Below are 11,661 nucleotides of genomic sequence, written 5' to 3'. Positions count from 1 at the left end.
ATAGATAGATAGATAGATAGATAGATAGATAGATAGATAGATAGATAACTATATACAGAATTATATCTTAGAATTAGTTCTGAACTGACCCCAGAGCCCAGGCTCTAGACCATATGAGACCATAGGTAGACCCAACACTATCATTCTAAGTGTTCTGTAAGCATGTTCTAAGCCTCTTTCTTTGTGGTAGGTCAATGTATGTTTAACCCAAAAGCACTGGAGATGGCAGGTCCGCTGTACATGACGAGTAGATGGAATTAGTGAGAAGTCCCAGGTATCACTCATGTCTTTGTATTCTTTCCAGTGGAGTTGGATTCAGCTTCCTTTTTTGCTGGATATTGATGATCCTTGTGGTTCTTACTTTTGTTGTTGGTGCAAATGTGGAAAAGTTGCTCTGTGAACCCTATGAAAACAAGAAACTATTACAGGTAAATATGGTTTCCTACTTATACGGGAGGCTTGGACCGATTCTTTCGTCTCACCATATCTTGTGGGTTGTATCAACTAAAAAACTCAGAGGGGGGGGGGAGGGAGGGCGGGAGGGAGGGAGGGAGGGGGAGAGAGAGAGAGAGAGAGAGAGAGAGAGAGAGAGAGAGAGAGAGAGAGGGAGAGAGAGAGAATGGTAGATATCAAGGAGGCACAGTTAAGAGTTGAATTTCAGGTTTGCTTTCCCCGAGACTGACTCACAAGACTCCAGGACTCAGTCTGTGCTTTCACTTTCTTCATTGATATAGATAGAGGTTTGGTTCATATGTCTGGCTTCCTAGTATTTTTCTGTAGATTCTGATTTGTGTGTGTGCATGTGTGTGATGTTTGTGTATGTAGTATTGTGTATGCATGGTTGAAGGTCAGAGGTCAATGTCAGATGTCTTCGTCTATTCCCCTTTACATTTTGAGACAGGAGCTCTCACGGAATCTTGAGTTCACTAAGTTGGCTACATTACCTGGCCAGTAAGTCCCGAGGGTCTGCCCTCCTCTGCCCTGTGGTACTAGTGTTATACTCCTCTGCATTCTTCCTTTACATCAGTGCTAGGATCTGAACTCAGGTCCTTCCACTTGCACAGTAAACACTTACCCACAGAGCCATGTTTCCAGCCACAGATCCTTACTTCTGAAACCTGTTTATATTTCCCGCTTTTATTGTGTGTATGTTTTCCACTTGGCATCTGTTATAAAAACAAACAAATGACTGCAAGGTAACCAAATGTCGCTTCAGTTATCATTAGTCAAGAGAAACTAAACTGAGACCACCAGTGGACTGCATCATCTCTCTTTAGCTTCCTAAAAGAAGAATGGTAGAACATTACCTTCAAGTTACGTGCATAGGAAAATGAGTAGGCATAGGTGAACTTCATGTTTGGCCTTGGGTCCTGTACCTTAAGTGTCTCTTTACACCTGTGTGTGAATATTTTAACATCAGAAAAAAAAAATCAAAATCTGCAACACTCGATCCTAAGCATTTTGGGAGGGGGTGCTAAGCCTGGTGCTTGGACAGCAGATTCACGGCCACACACTATTGTACGTCTCTTTAATGTGTGTTATAGAATTGGAAAGTGACGGCTGATTTTCTTTGTTTTATTTTTAAGACAGGATCTCATTAAGTAGCTCTGGCTAGCCTAGAACTCAGAGATCTGCCTGCATCTGCCTCCAGAATGCAGGGTTAAAGGCGAGTACCCTTATGGCCAACTGGAAAATAAATATTCATTTTATCCTGAGGGACTGAGACTATTGCTTTATGACTTGATCTTGTTTTTCTAAACCAAATAGTCTAGCCCGTCTTCGCGTGTGTCTAATAAATTGACGTTGCTCTAAAAACACAATTTCAGCTGATGGATGCTAAATTGGTGCTCAGTGTATTCTAATTTATGCTAATTGTGCCATCCTTTTCTCTTAAAAGGATTAAGAAATATCACAGTAGAAAATATCCCAAAAATATCTGAGTGACACATTTGATTGTATGAGCTAGTTGTACAACTGTCTTTAAAACAACTTTTGTATTTGTTCCAGGTCTTGGACACTCCCTACCTGCTCAAGGAACAATGGCAATTTTATCTCTCTGGCATGCTGCTCAATAACCCAGACATTAACATGACCTTTGAGCAAGTCTACAGGTATTAATTCTCACAATAGACATTTTCTGTTGTGGGTAGTTTTTGCTACCCCGCCTTATGCTCCTGGGCAGGCCACGCTACCTTGGCTACTTCAAAGGCTGGATTCTCCTAAATCTTCCACTGATATCCCAGGTCCGACTGGGGAAGTGGCCAGTGGCCACATGGCTAGTTGGCTTTGTCTCCTGCTGCTACTGTGTCCCCTTCTTTTCCAACCCTCTCTTTCTTCTGCACTACCCATGCAACTCTCAGTATCCCACCTTGTACCCAGCCATTGGCTATGGACATCTTTATTTATTGATAGATCAAAAGACACTTGGGGACAAGGGCCTTCAGCATCTGGACATGCAGATTCAAAGCATTAGAACCAATCTCCAACTACTTTCCTGTTGGCAATGTTTTTCTTTGTTGCTAAGAATGAGAATTCTATTTTCAGTGTTTTTTTCCCCCACTTAATGGTATAAAGTTCCAATTTCAGAAGTAAGGTATTTTTCTAGTCTCAGAAAAGTATTATAGGAAATATTATAGGAAGTGTCATCATTTCAAGCCCTTGTGATCTGGTCTTGGTGATTTCTCCATTCCCTTATCTTGATATTCCCTAAGATTCCCTGGCTAAGGTAACAATAATACGCATGAACAGGATCTTTTAAGAACTCAGAGGGTGGCACATACCACAGACACTCAATAGTGAGTCAGCTTTAGGGCTAGCTTGTGCATTGTGTAATCAGATCACCTGGGGTCCAGCCTAGTTCCTGTGGATCTGGACAGATTAATTCTTCTCTATTCAATTTGATGCATAACCACAGGAATCCTTTCTTGGAGTTGTTAGAGTCAAGTGAGATGCATGCGTTTGCCTGACACAAGATAAGAACATGATAAGCAGTGTTCAAGCATTGTTCATTTCTGTGCATCATCCACCCTTGACATTGGCAGAATATCCTGACTTCTGTCACTAATATCCCTGCGATGCTAACTGAATACACAGATATCTCCAACCCTTTATAACCTTAAATCTTCAAGTCCTGCACCAGTAACGTGACACAGACTCCTCGTGTGTAATGGACCCCTCACTTTAAAACTTTTCTTTCATTTTCCGTCCCATTAGTAGTGAGTTGGCTGAGAAAACATTCAAGCAATCAGCATCCTTGCCCTGGAAGCATCTTCTTCTGTATAATGTTTCTTTCCTTTTGGGTGGAAGAGGTGGTCATTTTCATGATCCCCTTTGTGTCTTTCCACCTTTGTTCATAAATGTCTTTTGATGTTCAGTAGCCACATGGGTGCATATGTGAAAGTACCAGATGACTTCTAGAGGTCTTGCTTCAGAACCTCAAACTCATGGTTATCTGTCCTGAGGGCTCTCCATTGTTAGAACCCATTCAAAGAAAAATTCTTTTACTTGCCTAAAATTCTTTTAGTTGGGCTTTTAGAGGAAGCCTCTAAATAGTGTGTGATATTACCTTCCGTCTAAATTTGGGCTAACTGGGGGTATTCACTTCCCATCAGACACTTTTGACAAGGTGAAGAAATGCTCCTACTAGTCTGATAGATGATAAACCTCTTCCTTTATCTTTAATGGCAGCAGAAATTGCCATTTCTGCTGAACTAGTCGTGTTTTCTCTGTTCTTTTCCATAGGGATTGCAAAAGAGGTCGAGGTGTGTATGCTGCTTTTCAGCTTGAGAATGTCTTCAACATCAGTGAGAATTTCAACATTGAGAAGGTGAGTCATTAGACCCAGTCATAACCTTGACTTTGTTTTACTAAATGTAGGTTTATTTCTTCCCTTTGGTTAAGGCTGATGTGAAGCCCACAGAAGTTAAAACACAGTTTTAAAGTGACATCAAGTAGTTTACAATGGGTACAAAATGCATCAAAACCAGTCTAGTAAAAGCTCTTGGCATTGGAAAGCTGTAGAGCCATCATGGCCCCCTTAGTTCCTCTAATGACTTTCGATAATGCCAAATGAGGTAGATTCAGGCCAAGACTTTCTCCTTCAGTCTTGCGTAGGATCTACTTATTCCGGCAGCTGTTTGCAATCCTCGCTCTTATCTGTTAATCTCCTAACATTTCCTCACCGCCAACCAGTTGTCCTTATCTTCTTCACAGTTATTCTATAGACTATGCAAGACCCTCCAAAGAGGTCTCCTGTAAGATGAAACCCTTAGTTTCATTGAGCAAGCATGCTCTACAAGAAGATGCCTACTCACTTTCCAGGGACATTGGCTCTTTAAAACCAGTTCCTCTATTCTGCCAGGTCCTAGACTTTGGAATTAGAGATGGAAAAGTATGGTTGCCACTGTCTTCATTCCTTACACCTTACGCACTGCCACCTCAGGATTCCTGAATAAGTTATGTGAGCCATAGCCACCTGTTATGAGGAGCAGAAAGGATGGAATCCAAAGGAGAATAACTGTCTGACCTGTGCTTCAGCCCACACCCTTGTTGTATCTTGAGATGCTGAGGAAAGGCCACCCCAGAGCACCCTGGATAGAAGAAAGAGCAGAAGTTCCCGCTCTTGGTCTAGAGAACAATTAGCTTAGTTGTCCTCAGTCTTCCTACTGGGAGGCCTTTCTAAGTCTTCTCAGCTTCCATAATGAAGTTCTATCTAGAACCTAAGCAAGACCAGGGTAGAAGGTCCCACCCCTCATCTTGCTCATGTTGGCATCATTAGAGAAACCAAGATGGCTACTGCTTTTCATTGTGAGGACCTTTTGTTTGAAAGGTTTATGTGAGTTTTCTATGCAGTACCTCCAGTAATAGCATATATATATATGTGTGTGTGTGTGTGTGTGTGTGTGTGTGTGTGTGTGTAGAGAGAGAGAGAAAGAGAGAGAGAGAGATATGTAATAGATACAGATATTTTACATTTAATTTAGATACAGATATTTTACATTCTTTTGTCCAACATGCCATCCCTGTACCCCACTATGTAACAGTTGAGAAAGGTATACTGTATACTGATGGAAACTATTGATTGGCTATTAAAACAACCCCACATCAAGCAACCACATTCCCAGGATCTTTGTCTCCCAGAAGATATGTCTTATGCCTTCCTACTGCTGCCCCTTCCTGGAATGACAGCCTGCTGTGTCCTTTCAGCATCTCTGTCAAGGCTAGATGCTTAGAGGTCATTTCTTCTCTATAGACCATTTCCACTGAGTCCTCTCTGTCTGGCCTTCTGACAGAGTTTGTGTGTCCCTCTCTTATGACTCAGCCTCTTGCTCTGAGGTCTTTAAGGGTGGAGATGCCATCTTACTTCGCTTTAGATTACACCTCCAGACAGAATGCTTATGGAGACAGAGAAGGAGGTGGTGATTTCAATCAAAGTGTATGCATCTCTCTTGATGTAGTGACCCCCCTTCTTCTTGAAGGCACTGAGTAAGTGGCTGAAAGGATGCTTTTCTTTAACACAGCTTTCTGAAAACATAGTCGAGGAGTTGGACAATCTGAATGTGAAAATTGATAACATCGAACTGCTGGATAACACAGGAAGGAAGAGCCTTGAGGACTTTGCAAATTCTGGGATAGATGCAATCAGTTATTCCACGTACTTGGCGGAGGTATGAGTCAGATACGGATGCATGGTATTTGGGGAGAAATTAGAATACTGCACACATGTGTTTCGTTTTCATTTCTGTTTATCACAGTAGTGGTTCACATGGCATAAAGGCCAGCCTTTTTAAGGCCAGCAGTTTCGGGACATTTAATGTATTTATAGTTAGCACCTCCAGCTCTAGTATCATTTCATCACCCACAGAAGCACTCTACCCAAAAGCAGTCGTTCCCCAGCTCCAAACTCCTGGCAGCCACCTATCTGTGCTCTATTCTGAATAACCCATATAAGTAGAAACATATAGTTTGTGACTCGCTATTCTAGATTATTTCACTAAGCATGCTTTTAAAATCCATGAATATTACAGTGTGTATTTGTAGCCTTCGTCTTCATGGGGGAATGAAAATGGTACATATACATAGAAATGCAAAGGTTGTTAGCTATGTAACAGTTTCTAGCTTTATTTTGTTACCTGATGGCTCTGGCCCTCTGTTCAAAATGTTATGTTTTGATGGTTCAGATTTCAAAAGCCCTTGTCTAAATTGTTTTTGTTTTGTTTTGTTTTGTTTCTCATTTCCTCCCTGATAGGCCGAGAAATCCCCTACCAAAGTGGATCTGCTGACATTTGCCTCTAATCTGGAAGCAAAAGCAAAGCAGTTGGTGAGTTTTGAGTAGCCTGATTAAATACTGTGGTAGTTGGAACAGCAAATGTCACTAGCATTGTTTTGTAAGCCACAAAGAGGTACCTGTCACCATGGCTGGACAGTGTCTCACAAGCACCTCACTAGTGCATTAGAGGCCCCATCGGCAACTGTCCCTCCATGGTTCAGAAGGCTTTTACCTGTGTGTGTGTTTTCACGGATCCTCACCTCCACTTCAAACACATACATACACACACATTCACATACACAGCATGCATATGTGCACAGATACACACATATGCATACATACATATACATAGAATATACACACACTCATACACACAGACATGCACACATAGGGACACACAGAGACATATACATGTATACAGATATATACACACACAATATGCTGATATATACATACATACACACAGAATATACACACACACAGATGCACACATAGGGACACACACAGATAGATACATGTATACATACACAGCACGCAGACATACACACATACATGCACACAGATATATAGACACGTACACTCATATAGACATGCACACATACATATGTAGACACACATATTTTTCTTGCATTGTAAGGCGTGGTAACTGAGACATTCCTTGCATCACCAACAGTGAGCATAGAAGATTGTGCAGAGGCACCATCATAGCCCACAGACCTCCCCACCATCAGCCCTTCTACATGCCCCAACCGGTCCCCTCTAACAAATAGTAGGCTATGGTGACAAGGAAGCTGGGCTCTAGAGGAAGACCCAGGTTTAAACCCTGACTCAGTCTACTCCTAATACTAGTAGCTTGAGCCAGGAATTTCACCCACCTGTGCCTTAGTTTTCCAATCTGTAAGATGGAGGCAGAAATTATACCTGCCTTACAGGATTGTTATAGTCCATATACTGACCATCATTTAAGTGTAAATTAACTTGATTAACTCTCAAGTGAGCCTTGGGTTTTCTCCACAGTAAAACAGGGAACTTTATTGGCTATATCATTTGGGGACAGAGGAAAAGAAACCACAGCACCTTGTGTTTAGGAGTGTGAATTATTGCTGATCTGTGGCTTGGTAGTTTGAAGACATTTGTCTAGGTGCTACATCTCTGGGCTAGCCCTGATGCCTACCCTTGTCATGATTGTCTACGAGGGGATCCTGTAGTTATGTAGTGTCTTCTGGTCTCCTTTATGGCTAAAGAGTCTGCGCTGAGGTCTTGTTGATCCTTATATGTTTTCTTTTCTTTGTAGCCTGAAGGGAAGTTGAAGCAGGCCTTGCTAATGGATGCACAGAATATTAGAACCATCCACCAGCATCACATCCCTCCTGTGCAGCAGTCACTGGTAACTGTTAACAACCTACGGCGTTTCCTGGCAGCCTGAGTGAAATCCAGCACCTTGTTAGCTAGTTTAGTCGCAGATAGCCTCAAGACACCCACATATGAGAGAGGGCCCATCCGCTCATCCTTAGCTTCAAATACAGACCTGGACTTTAAAAACCACTACCTTAAATCACACTTTCCTTCACTGATCTCTTCCTTTCATGAGGGTGTGAGCAGTGAGATTCCCCCCCCCACACACACACACACCTGTCTCCAGCACCTCACTTTAGCCTACACCCCAGCTAGTAGGCCTCCTGGGTGGTGTGATTGTGCCCATGCTGACACATTCTCCAATTCTTTCTCTCCAAACTCTGCTTAGAAATTTGTGAGGGTGAGGGTAAGTACTTCTGTTTCCTTTAGCTTTGTTGGCTCCATCCCTGGCTAGTCTCTCTCCTCTGTTCTACTCCAAACCTCCCAACTTTCTGTTCCCTCGCATCTATAGTTCTATAGAAACCAAAGGTGGTTTACAGTTTGAGATCCCACAGACATGGTTTCAGATCCCTCGTTTGTCCCTCTAATACATAATGATTTCCAGTGTCCTCATCAAACTGTAAGGTTTTGAATAATAAAAGTGAGAAGACTGGGATATTGGGGTGGCTCCTACTCACTATTACTTGGTCCATGGAAATGTCCGACCTCTGAACTTGGGGACTCAGGAACCAGAGGAAGGAATTGATGTTACACTTGCTCCTGGGCCTGTTTGTGGCTGTCAAAGGGAGAGCTGTGGAAACTGGGTCACTAGGTCAGCTGCTCGGGTTTGCAATGCATGCAAGTCCATCCTCTCTGACATAGACACGTATGGATCTAGTTTTCACCCTGGTCGTCTCTGTCTCTTCTCCTTCTTACTTCCTGGTTTGCTAGAGTTCCACAGGATTCTCCTATTGTATTCATATACTCCGTGTATTGGCTCTCTACAATTCTCTGCCTTTGCGCACACCTAGAATGTAGTGAGCATATGTGAGCATTCTTACTGTTGTTTGCATTTTCCTCAATGCTTTTCTTCAAGTAGACAGAATAACCTGGTCTTTTTAGAGCTAGGACAACCTGGCTGTAGATCTATCATCCACACCAGGCAGGGGCTGGCAAACTGCCACTCCCCATAAACCACAGTCTGACCCAATACAGCCTGCTGCCAGTTTTTCTTTTTTTTAAATAAAGTTTTATTGGGACACAACCATTGGAGCTTATTAGAAAACTATCTCTGGCTGCTGTTGGCTGTAAGGATAGAATGTGGCCCGTAAAACCTGAAGTATTTGCAATGCAGCTCTTTAGAGATAAAGTTTGCCCACCTTAACCTAAACCATTTAGGTAAACCATGCTTGATGGGCAGACTTTTTTTTTTAAAGTTTTCCCACCTATTAAACCTTTTTTGAAGGAGCTCCTGTATGCTGTGTGTGATATGCAGCCCTTTGAATATGATCCTGTCTTTCTTCTATAGATTTTCTTACACATAAACGGCGCCTAAGGTCCCCATTGTTGCTCATGTCTGCCCTGCTCTCTAGAATGCAGCCATTACACTATACAATCAGATCTGATGTCTGTATTAGGAGAGGGCCTGACACAAGGCCTATGGTGTTGATGTTTTGGATGAGAATTTTGAAGTCTCTTTCCTTTCTCCACCAGAATACTTTAAAACAAAGTGTCTGGACCCTTCAGGAAACAAGCAACAACTTGCCGGTAAGCGTTTCTTCCATGAGGTTTATTATCAAGTACCACACCTAGAATTTCAAAGGTATTGATTTTCATAAGTACTTCAAGTTAAATTGAGAATATTTTGAATACCAAACCTGGCTTTCCCATGGCTTCCCATCTCCCAAGTGCTGCTTTTAATGCAAGTTTCAGGAGTCTGGGTCTTGCCATGTAGGAGGCAAGGTTAAGTGTGGCTACCCTTATAAAGATTGTGTTGCATATTAGTGGGAGTCTCAGCACTGTTAACCACACATGTTCACCATCACTGCTGGGCATATCACAGGCTTTACAACTTGCTTATCCCCTAATAGACTCAGCCTGGAAGAGTGGCCTCTTGTCACAGCTGGTGGGGAACATGGCAATAGGCAGACAGACATGGTACTGAAGCAGTAGATGAGAGTTTACAACTGATCCACAGGAGACAGAGGCAGGGAGAGAGGGGGAGGGGAGAGGGAGGGGGAGGAGGAGGGGGAGAGAGAGAGAGAGAGAGAGAGAGAGAGAGAGAGAGAGAGAGAGAGAACTGGGAATGACATGGGCTTTTTAAACCTCCTACCACTAGTGACACACCTCCTAATCCTTCCCAAACAGTTCCACCAAGTAGAGGTCATGTTTTCAAACACACTTGCCTATTGGGACCATGCTCATTCAATCCGCCATAATGTGACACTCCTGCCCACACACTGTTTGTAGCTTTGAGAGAGATCATTTCAGTTATTAAACAATAACAGACTGACACACGCCTAGGGCATAAGCAGAGGCATGGATTGCCTTTAAGCTTCTGCTCAGGGCACCGCCTCTTGTCTTATGGCTCATTAGTTGGAACAAGTCATTTGTCGCCATCGTGAGAAGAGAAGTACAGTTCTGCCTCAGTATGGGGAGGGGATGGCTTGCAAGACACCCCACGAATACTCAGTTCCCTCATATCAATTGCACAGTATGTGTGTCCAACATAGGTAAACCTTCTGCTGTACTTAAACCAAAGTAAAACACCCAATGCAGTAGAAATATGATGTGAATAGCTGCTCTCCTGTATTGTTTAGGGAAAAAAATGATCAGAAAAATTCTTACACATTCAGTAAATCTTTCCTTTCACTGCAGGAAAAGGTTAGTTGAGTTGCAGACTCCAAACTCCTAGATTAGAGGACTGACCATATACCATTCTACAACTGGGACGCTGTGTTAGGAAGGGCATGAGTCATCTTGAAAGGTTCATTACTCCACAAGAGGCACCCTGAAACAGAAACTGAGCCTCGAGGCTGTGTTGTGTTCATCTTACATGCAGAACTGCTGTGGATGAATCAGAAATGAATATCTTTGTTGAACTGAAAACACTGCTCATAAAAGCTCTGGGGTGTGAACCCCATAGTTTAAAAAAATGCTCCTTCTGCTTTTTTTAGTGAGCCCAATATTGAGACACAGTCCTTCTAAAGACAAGTACAGTTGCTCTTCTCCAGGGCCATGCCTGTGTCCCTGGTCCCAGTGTACTACATACATGTATGTCCCATGCCAAGGGGATCTGGTAACATACTGGTGAGCTCATGGTCCTTGCTGGCGCTCTCTCTGCACATTCAGGATGAGACCTGCAATTGCATGTTACCCCCGCTATTGGGACCCAGTTTAGGACATGGACAGTAGATAGAACTCAATTCTGATTCACTTGCCCAGTTGTGTTCCCCTGGGCCTCTATGCAAATGGAGCCTCTTTTTCCTGTTTATAACAAGCTGTCACATGTGTTTGGAGTGGCTGCCTCTGGTGTGATGCTTCAACAGGTGTCAGCCTTCAAAAAAAATAAAACAAAAAACAAAAACAAAAAACCAGCCAGCTAGCTGGGCAACCATGAAGGAAGTCAGCTGTCTCCTCCAAAGGAAGTCATCAAGGCTGTTCTTCCAGCCATGTGAATTCAAAAACAACCAGGGCATTCCCATCAAAGACCCATTGGGGCACGTAGCTCGAGTGTATCCTCACCCTGAGCTCGTTTCTTCCTTCTGTCCTCAGAGGGCTGAGCCAGGGTTTGATGTTATAGTCCCTAGTCACTAGATGGCCGTCCATCAACAAGAATTCTGTGTCTGTGGGTAGGTTCAAAGAGTCATATATTGAATAGAGGGCCTTGGGAGTTAGCACAGTGGTAGAATGCTTGTCTAGTGAGCACAGGCCATTGGAGTCAATCCCTATTACCAAATCAAAAAAGAAAGGGAGGGAAGGAGGGATGGAGGGGGGAGAAAGAGAGAGGAAGGAAGGAAGGAAGGAAGGAAGGAAGGAAGGAAGGAAGGAAGGAAGGA

General features: G+C 43.0%; 1 protein-coding gene across 2 annotated transcripts in view; it reads left to right on the top strand.

The window, feature by feature from the left end:
* The window catches only part of Prom1 (prominin 1), a 97,990-nt gene that overhangs the window by 73,027 nt on the left and 13,302 nt on the right, over positions 1–11,661 (top strand). For both annotated transcript variants that reach the window (XM_028765187.1, XM_028765188.1), the window contains exons 13-19: positions 305–428; positions 2,008–2,111; positions 3,742–3,826; positions 5,520–5,666; positions 6,248–6,319; positions 7,563–7,655; positions 9,317–9,370. In XM_028765187.1, the coding sequence (XP_028621020.1) occupies positions 305–428; positions 2,008–2,111; positions 3,742–3,826; positions 5,520–5,666; positions 6,248–6,319; positions 7,563–7,655; positions 9,317–9,370 (679 nt within the window). The remainder of the gene's footprint in view (positions 1–304; positions 429–2,007; positions 2,112–3,741; positions 3,827–5,519; positions 5,667–6,247; positions 6,320–7,562; positions 7,656–9,316; positions 9,371–11,661) is intronic.

This window comes from Grammomys surdaster, unplaced genomic scaffold (genome assembly GCF_004785775.1).
Source record: "Grammomys surdaster isolate TR1022 unplaced genomic scaffold, NIH_TR_1.0 150, whole genome shotgun sequence".
Lineage (NCBI taxonomy): Eukaryota > Metazoa > Chordata > Mammalia > Rodentia > Muridae > Grammomys > Grammomys surdaster.
The sequence above is the reverse complement of the archived record's forward strand: the minus strand, read 5'-3'. Positions and strand labels throughout refer to the sequence as shown.